Below are 15,036 nucleotides of genomic sequence, written 5' to 3' on the forward strand. Positions count from 1 at the left end.
ATGGTGGTGGTGGTGGGGGGGGGGAGGTTAATTAATTAATTTTTTAAAAAAGCAATATAGGAAAGTGGAAGTGGCTCAGGCAATTGGGCTCCTGTCTACCATATGGGAGGTTTCCAGAGCCTCCTGGTGAAGGAAAGCTGGCCCATGTAGAGAGCTGATGCGACAAGATGACACAAAGAAAAAGAGACAGAGGAAAAAGATAATGAGAGACACAACAAACCAGGGAGCTGAGGAGCCTCAAGTGGTTGAGTGCCTCTCTCTCATGTTAGAAGGTCCCAGGATTGGTTCCTGGTACTTCCTTAAGAGAAGACGAGAATGGAAGACAAGCAGACACAGAAGAACGTGCAGTGAATGGACACAGAAAGCAGACAGCAAGTGCAAGTGGCAAGGGAGGAATAAATTTAAAAATAAGTCTTAAAAAACGCAATATATAAATTATATAGTCAACATCACAATTTTTTAAATAGACCATATATAAAGATAGACACATATATAAGAAAAAAAGACTAGAAAGAAATATAATATTATGAACAGTGTTTTTCTCTGAATTGTAGATCTAGAGAATATTTGTTTTCTTTTTTATATATCCTTCTTATACAGCAGAGAATTAAGTGTAATCAGTAGATAGAAAGGAAAAGTAAAAAAACATGAAGCGAAGTATGATGTACCCATACCACTGATGGTATTCAAAGTGATCTTATGTAGTACTTGAGTGAATTTTTTTTTTTTTTTTTTTTGGTATTTTAAGAGTTATACCAGGCACATGGCAATTTAAATAAAAATACTGAATAAATAATTTAATGGTATACAAATATGGCGACTTTTGAAGATGATATATGACTGGTTCAAGCTTGGGGAACGAAGCGCTAAGGAGCTAAAATTAGGGATTTTTATCGGAGGGAAATCATACACACACATACACACACATACATACACATCCCTATAACTAAAAGAAAAAAAAGTGTGTGTGTGTGTTTTTATAAACACAAGCATAATTTTACTTTTTCTGGAAGAAATAATTTCTCTTTTAATCCTCCCATGTAAATATGTAAATGTGATCTCTCCTTTGAATTTCAAAAGAACAGTGAACCTCTCGTTTGTTGTCTAAGTTTACTGCATTTTGTCTCAAAATAGATAATAAACTCCCTAAAGACAGTAATTGTGTCTTACAAGCTTTGCCCCTGCAATACCTAGCATAATGCTTGACACATACTAGGAAGTAACTATATATTTGTTGAATTAAATTTAATGGTAACATGTCACCAAACATGCCAGGATTATTCATCAATTTTCTAGAAAAAAGAATTTAGCAATGTACTATTTGGATTTTCTTGCTCAGAAAAACGAACTAATTTCCACTGAAGAATTAGAAAAATTGATGGAATCAGATTCTTAACAAACTTTTAAAAGCAAATAAATATGCCCAATGATTATACCCCACAAATATTTGAAACAAGTATTCAGCTCATTGAAAATTAGATTCAAAAAAGAGTTGTTTCAAACATATGCAGTTGAAGGTGCTTGTGATACAGTCCACAGGGGAATCCAGAACATTCAGAGCTGAGGAGAGAAGTCTGAGCTGAGGTAAAAATTTGGCGGACATCATCATATAAATGGAAGCATATCCATATATGGGAGGACAAAGTCACCCAAAAGAAGTATTTAGAGCAGGAAGAGAAAGGCGCCAAGGACAGGATACTGGGAAACAACAGCAGAGAAAAGAACCCACAAAGGATGTTGAGAGGGCAAGGTCAGCAAGTAGGAGAGAAGCCAGGACAGCTGTATCAGGAAGTCAAGGCAAGGGAGAACTTAGAAAAGAAGAAGTGGCCACTCCTACAGGGAAGGCAATGAGGAGAGGACTAAAGAGAGGGTCCCAGGTTGGGCCTTTAGGATGTCACCAGAGACCTTTACCAGAGAGGTTTCAGAAGATTCTGTTACTTCATATCTGAAGGAGTCTGCAGAGGTGATCTCAGAAGTACCTTCAACTTCTAAAACTTCTTTAATCCTAAGATTGGAGATCCTAACTTGAAGAATGGTTTCTGTAGAATTCCTTAGACAGTACATTGAAGGGGTGTTTTCTTAACAATAGAAAGAAGACTTTATTAAAAAACAAAAATCCTAAAAAGCCAAAACATTACAATAAGATGAACTATGAGTCTGCAATAGCAAAGCGATAGATCTTGCTTTGGAAAAGTTTTACTGAACCCTCAGATTACAAACAGATATAGAATCCCTACTCTGATATATTTTGATGATAGAGTCAACAGTTTATGGGTTTTTGGTAAAATGGCTGGGGTCAGTGCTCATTTGCCCTATGGATTCCTGATAAAGTAACCTGGTAACACACAAATACTAACCTGTTAGGTACATATTTGTAGGAGACTTTCTTGGGCTGAGCAAGATCCTCAAGTCTTTTGGTCAGTTGAGCCTTCAAAGCACCCTGGGAAACAGGACGAATAGGATCTTGATTCCCCCAAAATAGTTTTCTGTTTAAAAGCAGGAAAATAAAATGGTAAGAAATTCACTGCTAATGAACATGTTAGAAATGGCTCTTGACAGCTCCTATCCTGAATTTATTTCTCTTTAAGAACTGTCTTTATTACAGAATTTTACAATATTCAGGCATCAGGAAGGGTTAAACTACTCAAGACAGCTAAATAAAAATGTTTTATGTAATGTCTTAAAACATGGTAACAAAAAATGAACCTCGTATAAAACAATTTTTAATGAAAAAAATTTTTTAAAGAACACAAGATTGGTTCTGTCCATTGGGTCCTGTCCAGCTGCTGAGAGTGCAGGTAGCAGCATGAGAAAGGCTGAAAGGCAGGATCTGTGTAATCCACACTCTGTGTCCAAACCAATCTTTCCCAGGGCTCTAGCTGGGACCCAGGATTTCTGAATTGGAGGGAGGCCAAACAGATCATTTAACTCAACTCCTTCATTTTATTTAGAAGACTGAACCCAAAGCCATTCAAGTGGCTTGCAGGACAACTTAACTGAATTGTAGGTGGGATGTCATGAAATACTCAAAACTCATGATCTTAAGTAACCAACTGAGTTTGTGGTTTTTGTTATTATAATTATTATTTTTTTTAAAAGAGAACAAATTAGAGATAGTTCTATTCAGCCATCATGTAATTAACATTGCAATTTATCAGTCAGGTAGGTATAAAATGGGCATGCCAACAATAAATATGGCACTTCCACTTCGGGATTACCCCTACACCAGATGGTCAGAAAATAAAATGGCAGAATAATATTAATAGGTACCATTTGTGGGATACTTACTGGGTGCCAGACACCAGGCTACAAATATCAATTCTTTTAATCATCTCAACTGCCCTGTGAAATAGATGATTACTGTGCAGACAGTAAAGAAAAAAGGAGAAATCACTGCAGGATTAATGTGAAAATGAAATAAAAGGCACAGGGTAGGAGAGTTGAGACACATTCCATGTTGGGGTGATGGCAGCAGATGGGAATAATCAAATCATGTTTTGGCAAGGCATATTTGGGCTAAAGCAGAAATAATTAAGTAGCATTGTTGGAATGAGTGAGGAGAGCGGAAGAAGGCCTTGAAGGCCTGGTCAAGAAGGAAGAAAAAGGTAGGTACCTCAGTCACCTGATTTTTCACGTAGCTGAATTTGCCAACTAATTGAGCTTATTCCTATAAAAGACCTTCGCTTTTTATTTATAACTTTGCCTATATATTTTAGATATAATCTTAATCTTCTCTGCTCTGTAGGATTAGCCCGTTCATTAATTAATAATCGTAACCCCTATATTTTGCAGGTTCTATTTCCTAAATACTTCTCAAATCTATCCATTTCTCCTCAAACCCAATGCTACTTCCCTTTTCCAGATTCCATCATCTCCACTACTACTGCCAGAGAGCTCTCTCTAAACTCAACTCTGACCAAGTCACTCCCTTGCTTAAAACACTTCTAAAGTTTTCACTGCCTTTAGAATAAGGTCCAAATGCCTTGCTGTGGCTTACAATGCCCTCCACAATTTTAACAAAGAACTTCTGCCTCTCCAGCCCATAATATATACTTTCTTCCAGGAAATATAAATTCAGATCACGTCTCGAACTACTGGAGATTTCCTGTTGCATAGTTTAGGGTTGTACATGATAGGTCCTCAAAAATGGTTTGATACATGAATGAATGGGTTGTGAAAACTGGTATTCACCTGATGGTAATGTGCAGCAGAGATTAAAGAGAGAACAACCACAGGGAAAATAAGAGATGAATGCAGAGGTTCAGGCATCAAGTGACGAGACTTGGAGTAGGGAGAGCAGCAGTGAGAGACAGTGGGAAAGAAAAGAGTGGTGGGTAGAGGGAAGAGCTCCATGTAATAGAAGTCAGAGAAAGGAGAGAAAGATTGTTGAGACCAGATGAGAAAAAGCTCCAAATATAAGTGTGTGTATTCACTGTTTCAAATAAAAGCTAAAGTTACTCTAGGCACAATTAAATCAAGCCTATATAATATGACCCTGATGGCTGCCTTCTAGGAACTGAACCCCAGTGGGACTGTTAGCTACTTGAAACTTTTGACCATATAAACTAGAAAACACAGCATGAACTAAAAGCATTGGGGGATATGCAAAAGGCAGGAGATTTGACGCAAGGAAAGTCAGAAGGTATATCAGTGAGTGGACTGAGAAAGATCAAAGACTTTACAGTCCAGAAAAATGTGAACATAAAGTTCATCAGGAAGGGGAGACATTAAACAACATGTGAAAGTAGTATATTAGGTAAGTAATTCTTCACTATACTGTACTAACAAAAATATTGTTGATGTTTAACAGTTACATGACTATCAAAAACAAGGAAGTAAAAATACAGTCTTCTATAGTCCCTATCCAAGATTTGACCCCAGAGTAATCCATACCTTACTTGTTTGGTGCATCCATGAAATTTTAACAAAGATTAATACAAACAAAATTACCCAGAGAATTCCAGGATAATGGAACCAGAAGAACCCTGGAAAGTTCAGTGTTCAGTCACCCATTTCTGAACTGCTAAAAACTCTAGTCTTATAGATTTCCAGAGTGAGAAAACACAAAACAGTCTTTTATTGGCCCATTTCTAGGGTTTTAGTATTCTGAAATTTTTATAATTTCTTCTATTTTAATAATAAATATTTATTTAGCTTTTATCTCTTTAAAATGACTTATTTAATTAAAGGCAGAAATTATAGTAGTCTTGCTCACTCTTCGCCAGACTGGGAAACAAGAATTCTTTGAATGTTTCCTTAAAGGATCCATTTTTCTTTTTAATGATTTTCTTCCTTGGCTTCTGATTTTTTTTTTTTAAAGATTTTATTTTATTTATTTCTCTCTTCCCCACCCCCCCTTGTCTGCCCTCTGTGTCCATTTGCTGTGTGTTCTTCTGTGTACACCTATATTCTTCTGTGTACACCTACATTCGGCACCAGGAATCTGTCTCTTTTTGTTGCGTCATCTTGCTGTGTCAGCTCTCTGTGTGGGAGGTGCCAGGCTGCATTTTTCACACGGGGCAGCACTTCTTGCGCGGCGCCCTCCTTGTGCATGGGGCACTCCTTGCGCGCGACAGCACTGCACATGGGCCAGCTCACCACACGGACCAGAAGGCCCTGGGTACCGAACCCTGGACCTCCTATATGGTAGGTGGACGTTCTGTCAGTTGAGCCACATCTGCTTCCCCTTCCTTGGCTTCTCAGACCCCCCACTTTACTGGTTCTCTTATCTACTCTTTCTGTTTTCTTAGTAGTCTCGTCTTCACAACTTAAAAAATGGCATATGCCTCAGGGTTCTATCTAATCAGTATTTTTAAAAATACTACTAAATACTAATGATTTCCAAATCATTATCTCCAGGACAGATTTTTCCTTTTGAGCATTAAACCCATATTTCAAATACCTTCTGGACGTCCCTACAGTATCCAATACAACCAAATATATCTTCCTCCCAAGCCTGTTTGTCCTTTTGTAGCTCCTTTTAAAGTTAAAATAGACAGAAATCTAGAAATCATATTTTACTCCTCTCTCATCCATAAATTTTTCTATTTTATGTCATATCCTGTACATCTATGTCTTGAGTCTCCCTTTCTCACAACCCTTGAGGCCACTGTCTTAGTGGCTTCATGATTTCTTTCCTGCATTATTATAACAGCCTCAAGTCAATGGTTCCCCATGCCATCCGAGGGACTGTTCATTTCTAAGAGACAGTGTGATATAAGGGAAAGAAATGGGATTTGTGGAGAGCAGATGTAGATTCAGATCACAGTTTTGCTACCTTCGTACTGGGTAAGCTACTTAACTTTCTGAGCATAATCACCTTGTCAAAGCATTCCTTGAATTTTCTGCAGATTTCACACAGAAAAGGGATGGGGTCAGAATAGTGTTCCAAGATTACTGACTGTTATGGCAATATTCATTAAAGCACTTGCTATCAATGTGTCCTTTTCATTAATAGATATGTATGTATCCAGCCATGAAAAACAGAGACTTTAAAGCATATTAAATTTTTAATCTTTAAAAACAAGCCTTTTAGCCTTGAGGAGCCCACACCATATCTTGGTGCATATTTCCATCCTTCTCCCACTTATCATCAAGCTCTGTTCTTTTCCATTTCCCAATAAATTCTTTTTCTGGCCTAACAACAACAACAACAAAGCCTTTTATAAAATTTCAGACTTTCCCAGAAGTCAAAGAAGGAAAAGGGAAGTCATACGGCCAAGGGTGGAAGGACTGAGGGTCCAGCTCTAGGTGGAAGACCTTGTTTAGAGGCCACATAGTTGAATCTGGAGGATGGACACAAGAGTTGCACAGGGATGCGAGGCAGTGGTTCTTAAGATTAATGCCTGTTAGAATCATCTGGGGAGCTTTTAAGACTTCCAAATCCCAGGCTACATTCCAGACCAATTACGTCAGGATTGCTTTTAAAGCTCCCCAGCTGATTCCAGTGTGCAGGTAATTTTAAGAACCACTGACCTAGGGTTAGCCTCCCATGTGCTGACTCAACTAAGGTGACATTATATTGGTTCAGTGGAGCTATTTGAGCAGGGAGATGGATATACCTGGAATACTAGGCTAATGAGCAGGTAAGAGTAATCCATTATCTTCTATAACGGACAAAACTGTCACATACAAGACCATATAATAGTGTCTTACATATCTGGAGTTCCTCGTTGTTTTTTAGATCTGGAAAGTTCCTGGATTCTCTTCCTAGAGAAGGAACTAATAAATAACAGCTGATTAATTCAAAGAGAATGTCTATAAATATTGTTACATTTGATGCCCCTATTTCAAACAAATCCCATTCCTGCAAAAATAAATAATACTATATTTGATGTAATTTGAAGGGGGCTGAAAGGCTGAAAGTATCAAAATACTGTGGACTCAAAATCCTCACCTCTTAAATCATTAATATAGTACATAATAAAATCAAGACAATGAAAAAAAGAACACTATAAAATCAAGAATATACTGTCTCCAGAAGACCCCAGGCAAAATGCATACTTATTACTTGAGGGAAAAATCCTGAACTAACATATTGTTAATTTGTAGATAGCCAGATGACACTGGATTCTAAAGAGACTGAACAGATAAATTTCAGACAGAATGTCTAGTTTTAGGAAAACTACGAAATAGGCAAAATATACTTTCAATACTACAGCCCCTTTTCTGCCCTCAAACCTTCCATGATTGCTCCTATTACCACCTGTACTGGAGAGAGTTTGTATTCACCAAGTACCCATGTGCTCCGCTACATTTCCCAGCCTCCCTTACATTTGTTTGGAACTCTGTGACCAGTTATGCCTAACTTCAGTGGAAGTGTTTGCCTGTCACTTCCAGGGCAAGGCATGTAGAAGCTAGTGTGCCTCCTCCGTCTCTTTCTTCCCCTGTTGCACTGATATTAGAAGCCACATATTCTAGATGACATAGCTACAAGATGGAAAAGGAGCAACCAACTCATACTGAACTGTGGCATGGGGAAGAAGTAAACTTTATATTAAGTCATTGAGATTTTGTATCTTGTTTGTTACTGTGACATAGCCTACCCTACCCAGATTAACAGATCACCGATGTTACTGTAGTTCATATTATAATAATTTATGTACTTGGCTGGAGTTTGAGGGACCCAGTAAATATCTTCTTTTTGCCTACCACAATTAGTAACCCACTGAAAAACAGACACTGGAGTTGGACAAATAGAATAAAAATACTCTATCATTGATAAAACTATGTTGAAGAGTGGTATAAGTCCCAGAGACTCTCAACTGACCTTGTCTCCCAAAGTGGCAACTCTTTCCTTTTAGGGGGACGAAGCTTGCAGTGTAACAGAAAGCAGATAAGAAAGATCTGCAGACAGGCTGTTCCCCAAGAGAGAGGACCCTGAAGGGACCAGCACTCTCTCTCAAACTCATCAAATGGATATCATTACCACCCCTGGGAAGTTTATTTAAGGGGTAAGGCAAGAAGCCAGCAGAATCACTCAGGCGAAGTGTTTCCATGTACAAAAAGGGAGGTGATGGGAAAAGCATTTCCTTAAACTTTTTAACAGCCTTAGCTCTTTAATAGGAATAGGCTCTGAACTCTAAGTTTGAATAAGCCCTGGCGTCAGATGGACTTGAATCCCTGACAAGAAGAAACAACATTTCTAATTATGTGGTGATAGAAGCTCCATTCAGAAAGTAGGGAGGAGTCCAAGAGGTATTATTAGTCAGGAACACCCAAGACTGCACTCACCCAAAGAATAAACTAAAATACTTGTTACTCTGTGCTTAATTTTACTTGTGTTGCCCAGCCTTTAGTAATGACTGATTCTTACAACTTTGTCTTATCTGTGCCAGAGGAGTTATACAAGTAAAGATTCCATTCATACCACTGGCCATGGTATTAACAGTGGAGCTGTGTACCCGAGGCCAGGGAAGTGGTAGCAACAATAATCAGCAAGACCCCTAAAGGGAAGGTCAATCTTCGGGACATGGGGCACTTGGTCCAACAATTCTTCTCATCTAAGAGATTATTAATCCAGTACTAACCTTGGACATTTTGAGTTTCACTTTAAAACAAAGGTCAATTGCTTTATACTTGGGCAAGTTACTTAATTCTATGAGCTGTAGTTCATTCATTCAACAAATATTTACTGAGCATGGCTTCAAACTAAGTGAATAAAATAGACAAAAAAAGTAGTAAGAACAGTACCCTACCTCCACCCCAGCTGCTCAGACCCATTTTTCCTCAATGTTTCATACTCTGGACTCTTCTAAATACCTCCTTCCTACTGCAACTGACATAACTGCATTTTAGTTCCTCAGGACTCTGCTGTTTAATTCAAGTGTTCCCAACTTTTAGAATATGCCAATATCAAATGGAATCCTTTATCACTCACCATAAGGCTGCAGAGCCTATCCAAAATATCAATTTTTTTTCTGAATTATATCACCTCTACATGTTACTCATGCTGATAAAATAAAAACTCTGCTTAATACTTATATATGTCCTTAATTTTTAAAAAATTCAATGGATTTTGTTTTGTGAACAAAAAACATCTTCCCAAAAAATGAGATTGTGGTAGTGGGTAGAGACAACAAAAAGATTCTTTGGTGGTGAAAAGCTGCAGATCAGCTCCGTAATTGATACAAAACAACCCCCTAGCCATGTCCATTACCATCTGGAAGGGATAAAGATACTGTTCACTATTGGAAAGAAAATCTACATCCTGATTCAACAAAAGAATGGCTTTGCCATCAGTGCCCCATGGCCCGTGCTGAGATAGCCTGTGCCAACTTATCAGGCAGGGTGGCTGAGGTAGAGGAGAAAGAAAGCCACAATTCAGACAAAACATCTCATTATATATTAATCTTTCTCATGAAGTTAACTTCTGGCTTCCACCATCACTTCTGAGCAAAAATTTTCCCTACCTGTCTTTCCTCATCAGCAAAATTTGTTATGTATCCTTTTATACAAGATTATTGTCAGTTCCCTGGTTTATTCCTATAGTTACTTACATTGGGTTATTATGATTAGAAGTAATAAGAATGACTATACCTCCTCCTTCTCCTTCACTTGTTAATGCAGTGAGTCACCTTAGCTATGTCTCCTAGATGGATAAAGACCTAAATCGTAACATAGGCTTCCCTTCTCTCTTGGGGGTTGCATTATCTCACAGTGCTCTGTCATGTTCCTGAGCAGAATCAAAAGAATGTATTTGAATGATTTTAACTCTTGAAGGCAGGTTTTTTTAAAAATGGAGATTAAACTACTGTTCCACATCCTCACTGATGATTAATCTTCCTCTACAGTTTGCCAATAGTCAAGTTTTTTGAAATTCTAACCTTTGCTGCATAGCAATAAATAAACATTTATACAGCAACAACTAAGGGGCTGATTTCAGATCTAGACTGATAAAGCAGTCCAAATAATCCTTTCTTTCAGTCAGAAATGCTCTTTCACCTGTAATTATTTAGTTACATGAGCATTCACTCACTTGAATGAACAGAATCATTAAAGAAGGAGGCAGATGTGGCTTAACTGATAGAGCATCCATTGGAGGTCCAGGGTTCAAAACCAGGGCTTCCTGGCCCATGTGGTGAGCTGGCCCACGCACAGTGCTGATGTGTGCAAGGAGTGCCATGCCACACAGGGGTGTCTCCCATGTAGGGGTATCCCACGTGCCAGGAGTGCTTCCTGCAAGGAGAGCAGCCCCTTGCCAAAAAAGCACATCCCACCCAGGAGTGGCACCTCCCACACACACAGCTGACTCAGCAAGATGACACAACAAAAAGAGACACAGATTCCTGGTGCTGTCTGACAAGAATGCAAGTGGACACAGAAGAACACACAGCAAATGGACACAGAGAGCAGACAACAAGTGGAGCAGGGGGGCGGGAGGAAGGGGAGAGAAATAAATAAAAATAAATCTTAAAAAAAAAAGTATCATTAAGGAGAAAAATCAAGGGTCATATCAATGGCTCATATAGATGAGAAGCAAACAAAAACAGATTTGTTTGTATTCATTCTTATTAGGGGAGTTAAAACTGCTGTGCCTTACTAGTTATGAAGGAAAATATTTTCTGAATATAAGCAAGAATAATTAAAGGTAAAAGAGCATTTCTGACTGAAAGAAAGGATTATTTGGATTCTATTCTGTTTCCTCTCCTAACTACATCTTCCCTCCCCCCCCCCCCCCCCCGCCCCAAATGAAGGGTAAACATCTACTTTCAGGAGGCATTTACTATATGTGTATTGTGTACACACACACTTTTCTTTCTTTTTTTCATAGGGTACACTTCCTTGAAATTTCACTAGATACAGTCCTTGTATTAGAGTCAACAGGAGATTGGGATATTTTGACCTGGAGCTTCACAACATCTGTCATATGAGACAGCCAGTGCAGAATCCCCAGGCCCTTAAAGGCTCAGTCCTAGCATGTGACAAAACACACCAACTAAACAAGTAAACAAGTGAGTGGCTGTATGGAGACTTCTGTCTCAGTCTTCTTCCCCACACTCACTTCTTTATCACTTATCGCCCATCTTTCCTTTTCCTATAAAAATTGTGATTGGAAAGGGACCTGATGGCAATGGACAAGCATAGGCATCTCCTTCTCAAAATACCCAAGACAGACTAAATTCCAAGTCCTCAGGCTGAGTCTACCCATCCAGCCAAGCTGGTCCACCAGTTTAAGAATGTGAGAACAGTACCATACCTACAGTCTTACCATTTCCTTACAAAGTCACAGGAAACAGCATCTACAAAAAAGACACAAAAAGTAAAAGAAAAAAATTAGATTCAATAAGAATCAAAGCTGTGATAAAGATAGTGTAACAATTCAACAGAGTAAGCAGCTGGGAAAAATAACTTGGGAAATGGTCAAATTAAATATGTTCATACCTTACTTGTCACATCAAGTACGAAAATAAACCACAAATGAATCAGGAATTATATGTGGGCTTTTTTTTTTAAACAAATGAGAGGAAAAATAAAGAGAATATCGACTTGATCATTGGAATTTAATCTTCTTGGATTAAAGACAATGAAAGACTTAGAGAAAACTATAAACATTAAATTTAAAACAAAATTTTTGTGTCAAAAATTAAAACTTGAAGTCTTTGAGAAATATTTGACAACAAATATGATAGATGCTTAATAACCTTAATATTTGAAGAGTATAAAAGAACAGATTAGTAAGAAAAACATTAAGGTACGTGTCAAAAGTTAAATGGACAAAGGACAGGAACTAAAAATTCATATATGAAGATATATACAGAATTAATAAATATTAAAAAGTTCAACCTTGTAGTCAAATCTATGCAAATAAAAAATTTTTTTGAACTATCAAAGTAGCAAAAAGTTTTTGAAAAGGATAATGAGGCCCAAAAGTATGATGATTATCCTTCTACACTGCTGATGGAAGTTTAAATTAGTACATTCTTTACGGAAAATGTTTTGGCAGTGTGAATTAGCAATGTTCATATTCCTTAATCCAATTCTACTTCTAGAAATGTACCCCAAAGAATTTGAAGAGAGGACAAAGATTTATGCACAAAATTTCCACTGCAGTGTCTCTGTAGAAAACTAGATAACCTGATATGCCAATACAGAAGAAATAGGCAAATTAAAAATCATGTTTAGAAGGACATTTTTTAAATGTGGGAAAATGTAAGAGATCAAAAATTTATTCTCTAGAAAAATCAAATGGGCCACTTTCAGGCATGTGGAAATACCTCAGCAAAATGGCCAGCTCCCAATCAGTCTGAAGAAGCCTACCCAGTTGATTCTTTTCACTCATGTATAGAGCACCCAATTATTTTTCCAGTCCTTCATTCTTTAATATGATTAGGCTGTCAAGGATCACCAGGCATCTGAAGAAAGCTTTCATGCAGCATAAAATAATCTTGGGGAAAACAGAAAAGGGCTAATTTTTTTTTAATCCCGATGCTATAGCATCCATATAAAAATAACAAGATACTATGAAAAATGAACAGAATGCAAAAAATAATTATTGGAAATGTAAAATGATTGCTAAAAACTCAGTTGAAAGTTTACAGAAAAATCAAGAAGTCTACCAGAAATGAAAAAAGACAAAGAAGATAGACAGATAATCGATCTAAGAGGTCCAATATCTGACCAACAGCAATTCTAGAAAGAGAAAATTGTCTCTGCAAGGAAAAGAGGGAAATTATCAAGGAACTAAATTAAGACAATATCACAAAGCTGCAGCACATAGTCTCCAATTTAAAAGAGCACATTGAGTGTCAAGCATAATGAATGAAAAAGAAAAACTACATCAAGGCACAGCATCATAAACTTTTTTTCTTTGAATTTTATTTTATTTTTTAAATTACAGCAGTTGTTAGTTTACAGAAAAATCATGTATCATAAACAGAGTTACCATATACCCCATGGTGGTTTGAAGCTGTATGTACCCCCAGAAAAACATGTTCTTAAATTTAACCCATTCCTGTGGGAATGAGCTCATTGTAAGTATATGACATTTTGATAAGGCTACTTCAGTTAAGATGTGACCCACCTTAATCATGATGGGTCTTAATCTTACTACTGGAGTCCTTTATAAACAGAATGAAATTCAGACACAGAAAGAAAAAGCCCCAGAGGAAGTAGCCAGAAGCTGAAATCAATGGAACCCAGAAGAGAAGGGAGAGATGAGGAGACACCACCATGTGTCTTGCCATATGTCAAACTAAGGACAAAGAATTGCCAGCAACCAGCACTAGAAATGCCACAGACTTCAGGGAGAAAGCATCACCTTTATGATACCTTGATTTGAACTTTCTTTTAATCTCAAAAACTGTAAGTTAATAAATTATCATTGCTTAAGCCAACCCATTGCACAGTATTTGCTTGAGTAGCTTAGGAAACTAGTCCCCCAAACACACCATTACTAATATCTTGCACTAGTGTGGTACATTTGTTACAATTGATGAAAGAATATTATTATAATTGTACTCTTAACTATTGTCCAAGGTTTACATTAGGCTTCACTGTGTAGTACAGTCCAAATTTTAAAATTTATTTTAGTAACATATATACAACATAACATTTCCCCTTCTAGCCACATTGTTTAAAACATTCACAATATTGTGCTACCATCACCACCAACCATTATCAAAATGTTTCCCTCACCCCAAGTAGAAACTTGGTACAATTTAAACATTAACTCTCCATTCCCTACCGCTACCCTAGCGTCTGGTAACCTATATTCTAGTTTCTGACTCTGAAAATGCTTCTTCTAATTATTATATATCAGTGAAATCACACAATAATTATTCTTTCATGTCTGGCTTACTTCACTCAACCTATCTTAAAGGTTCATCCAGGTTGTGTTGAATATATCAGAACTTCATTCCTCCTTAATGTTGAATAATATTCCACTGTTACATATTTACCATATTGTTTATCCATTCATTGGTGGGTGGGCACTTGAATTGCTTACATCTTTTGACAATTGAGAATAAGGCCACTGTGAACACTGGTGTGAACACTGCTTTCGATTCTTTGGGGGTATATACTAAAATTGGGATTTCTGGGTCATACAGTTCTATACATAGCTTTCTGAGGAACTGCCAAACTGACTTCACAGAAGCTGAGCCATTTTTTACATTCCCCCCAACAACTAAAGTGTATTCCTATTTCTATTCTCAAAATCTTCTCGAACACTTGTTATTTTCCATGTTAAAAACAGTAGTCATTTTATTGGGTTTGAAATGGCATCTCCTTGAGGTTTTGATTTGCATTTCTCAGATGACTAATTATGTTGAGTATCTTTTCAAGGGCTTTCTGGCCACTTTTACATCTTTTTGGAGAAATGTCTATTCGAGCCTCTGACCATTTTTTAAGTGGGTTGTTTTTTGTTGTTGAATTGTAGGATTTCTTTATAGATCCTGGATATTAAACCCTTATCAGATATGTGAATTTCAAATATTTTCTCCCATTGAGTAGGTTGTCTTTTTACTTTCATCATAAAGTCCTTTGATGCACAGGTTTTTAATTTTGATGAGGTCCCATTAATCTGATTTTTCTTTT

At 37.3% G+C, this 15,036-nt stretch overlaps 1 protein-coding gene across 2 annotated transcripts in view; it reads right to left on the bottom strand.

The window, feature by feature from the left end:
• Window positions 1-15,036, bottom strand: part of SPMAP2L (sperm microtubule associated protein 2 like) — a 122,331-nt gene that overhangs the window by 53,841 nt on the left and 53,454 nt on the right. For both annotated transcript variants that reach the window (XM_058298057.2, XM_058298056.1), the window contains exons 2-4: window positions 11,711-11,741; window positions 7,156-7,221; window positions 2,358-2,486 (exon numbers count right to left, since the gene is read on the bottom strand). In XM_058298057.2, coding sequence (XP_058154040.1) covers window positions 2,358-2,486; window positions 7,156-7,221; window positions 11,711-11,741 — 226 coding nt within the window. The remainder of the gene's footprint in view (window positions 1-2,357; window positions 2,487-7,155; window positions 7,222-11,710; window positions 11,742-15,036) is intronic.

The sequence above is a fragment of the Dasypus novemcinctus genome, chromosome 1 (assembly GCF_030445035.2).
Source record: "Dasypus novemcinctus isolate mDasNov1 chromosome 1, mDasNov1.1.hap2, whole genome shotgun sequence".
Taxonomy (NCBI): Eukaryota; Metazoa; Chordata; class Mammalia; order Cingulata; family Dasypodidae; genus Dasypus; species Dasypus novemcinctus.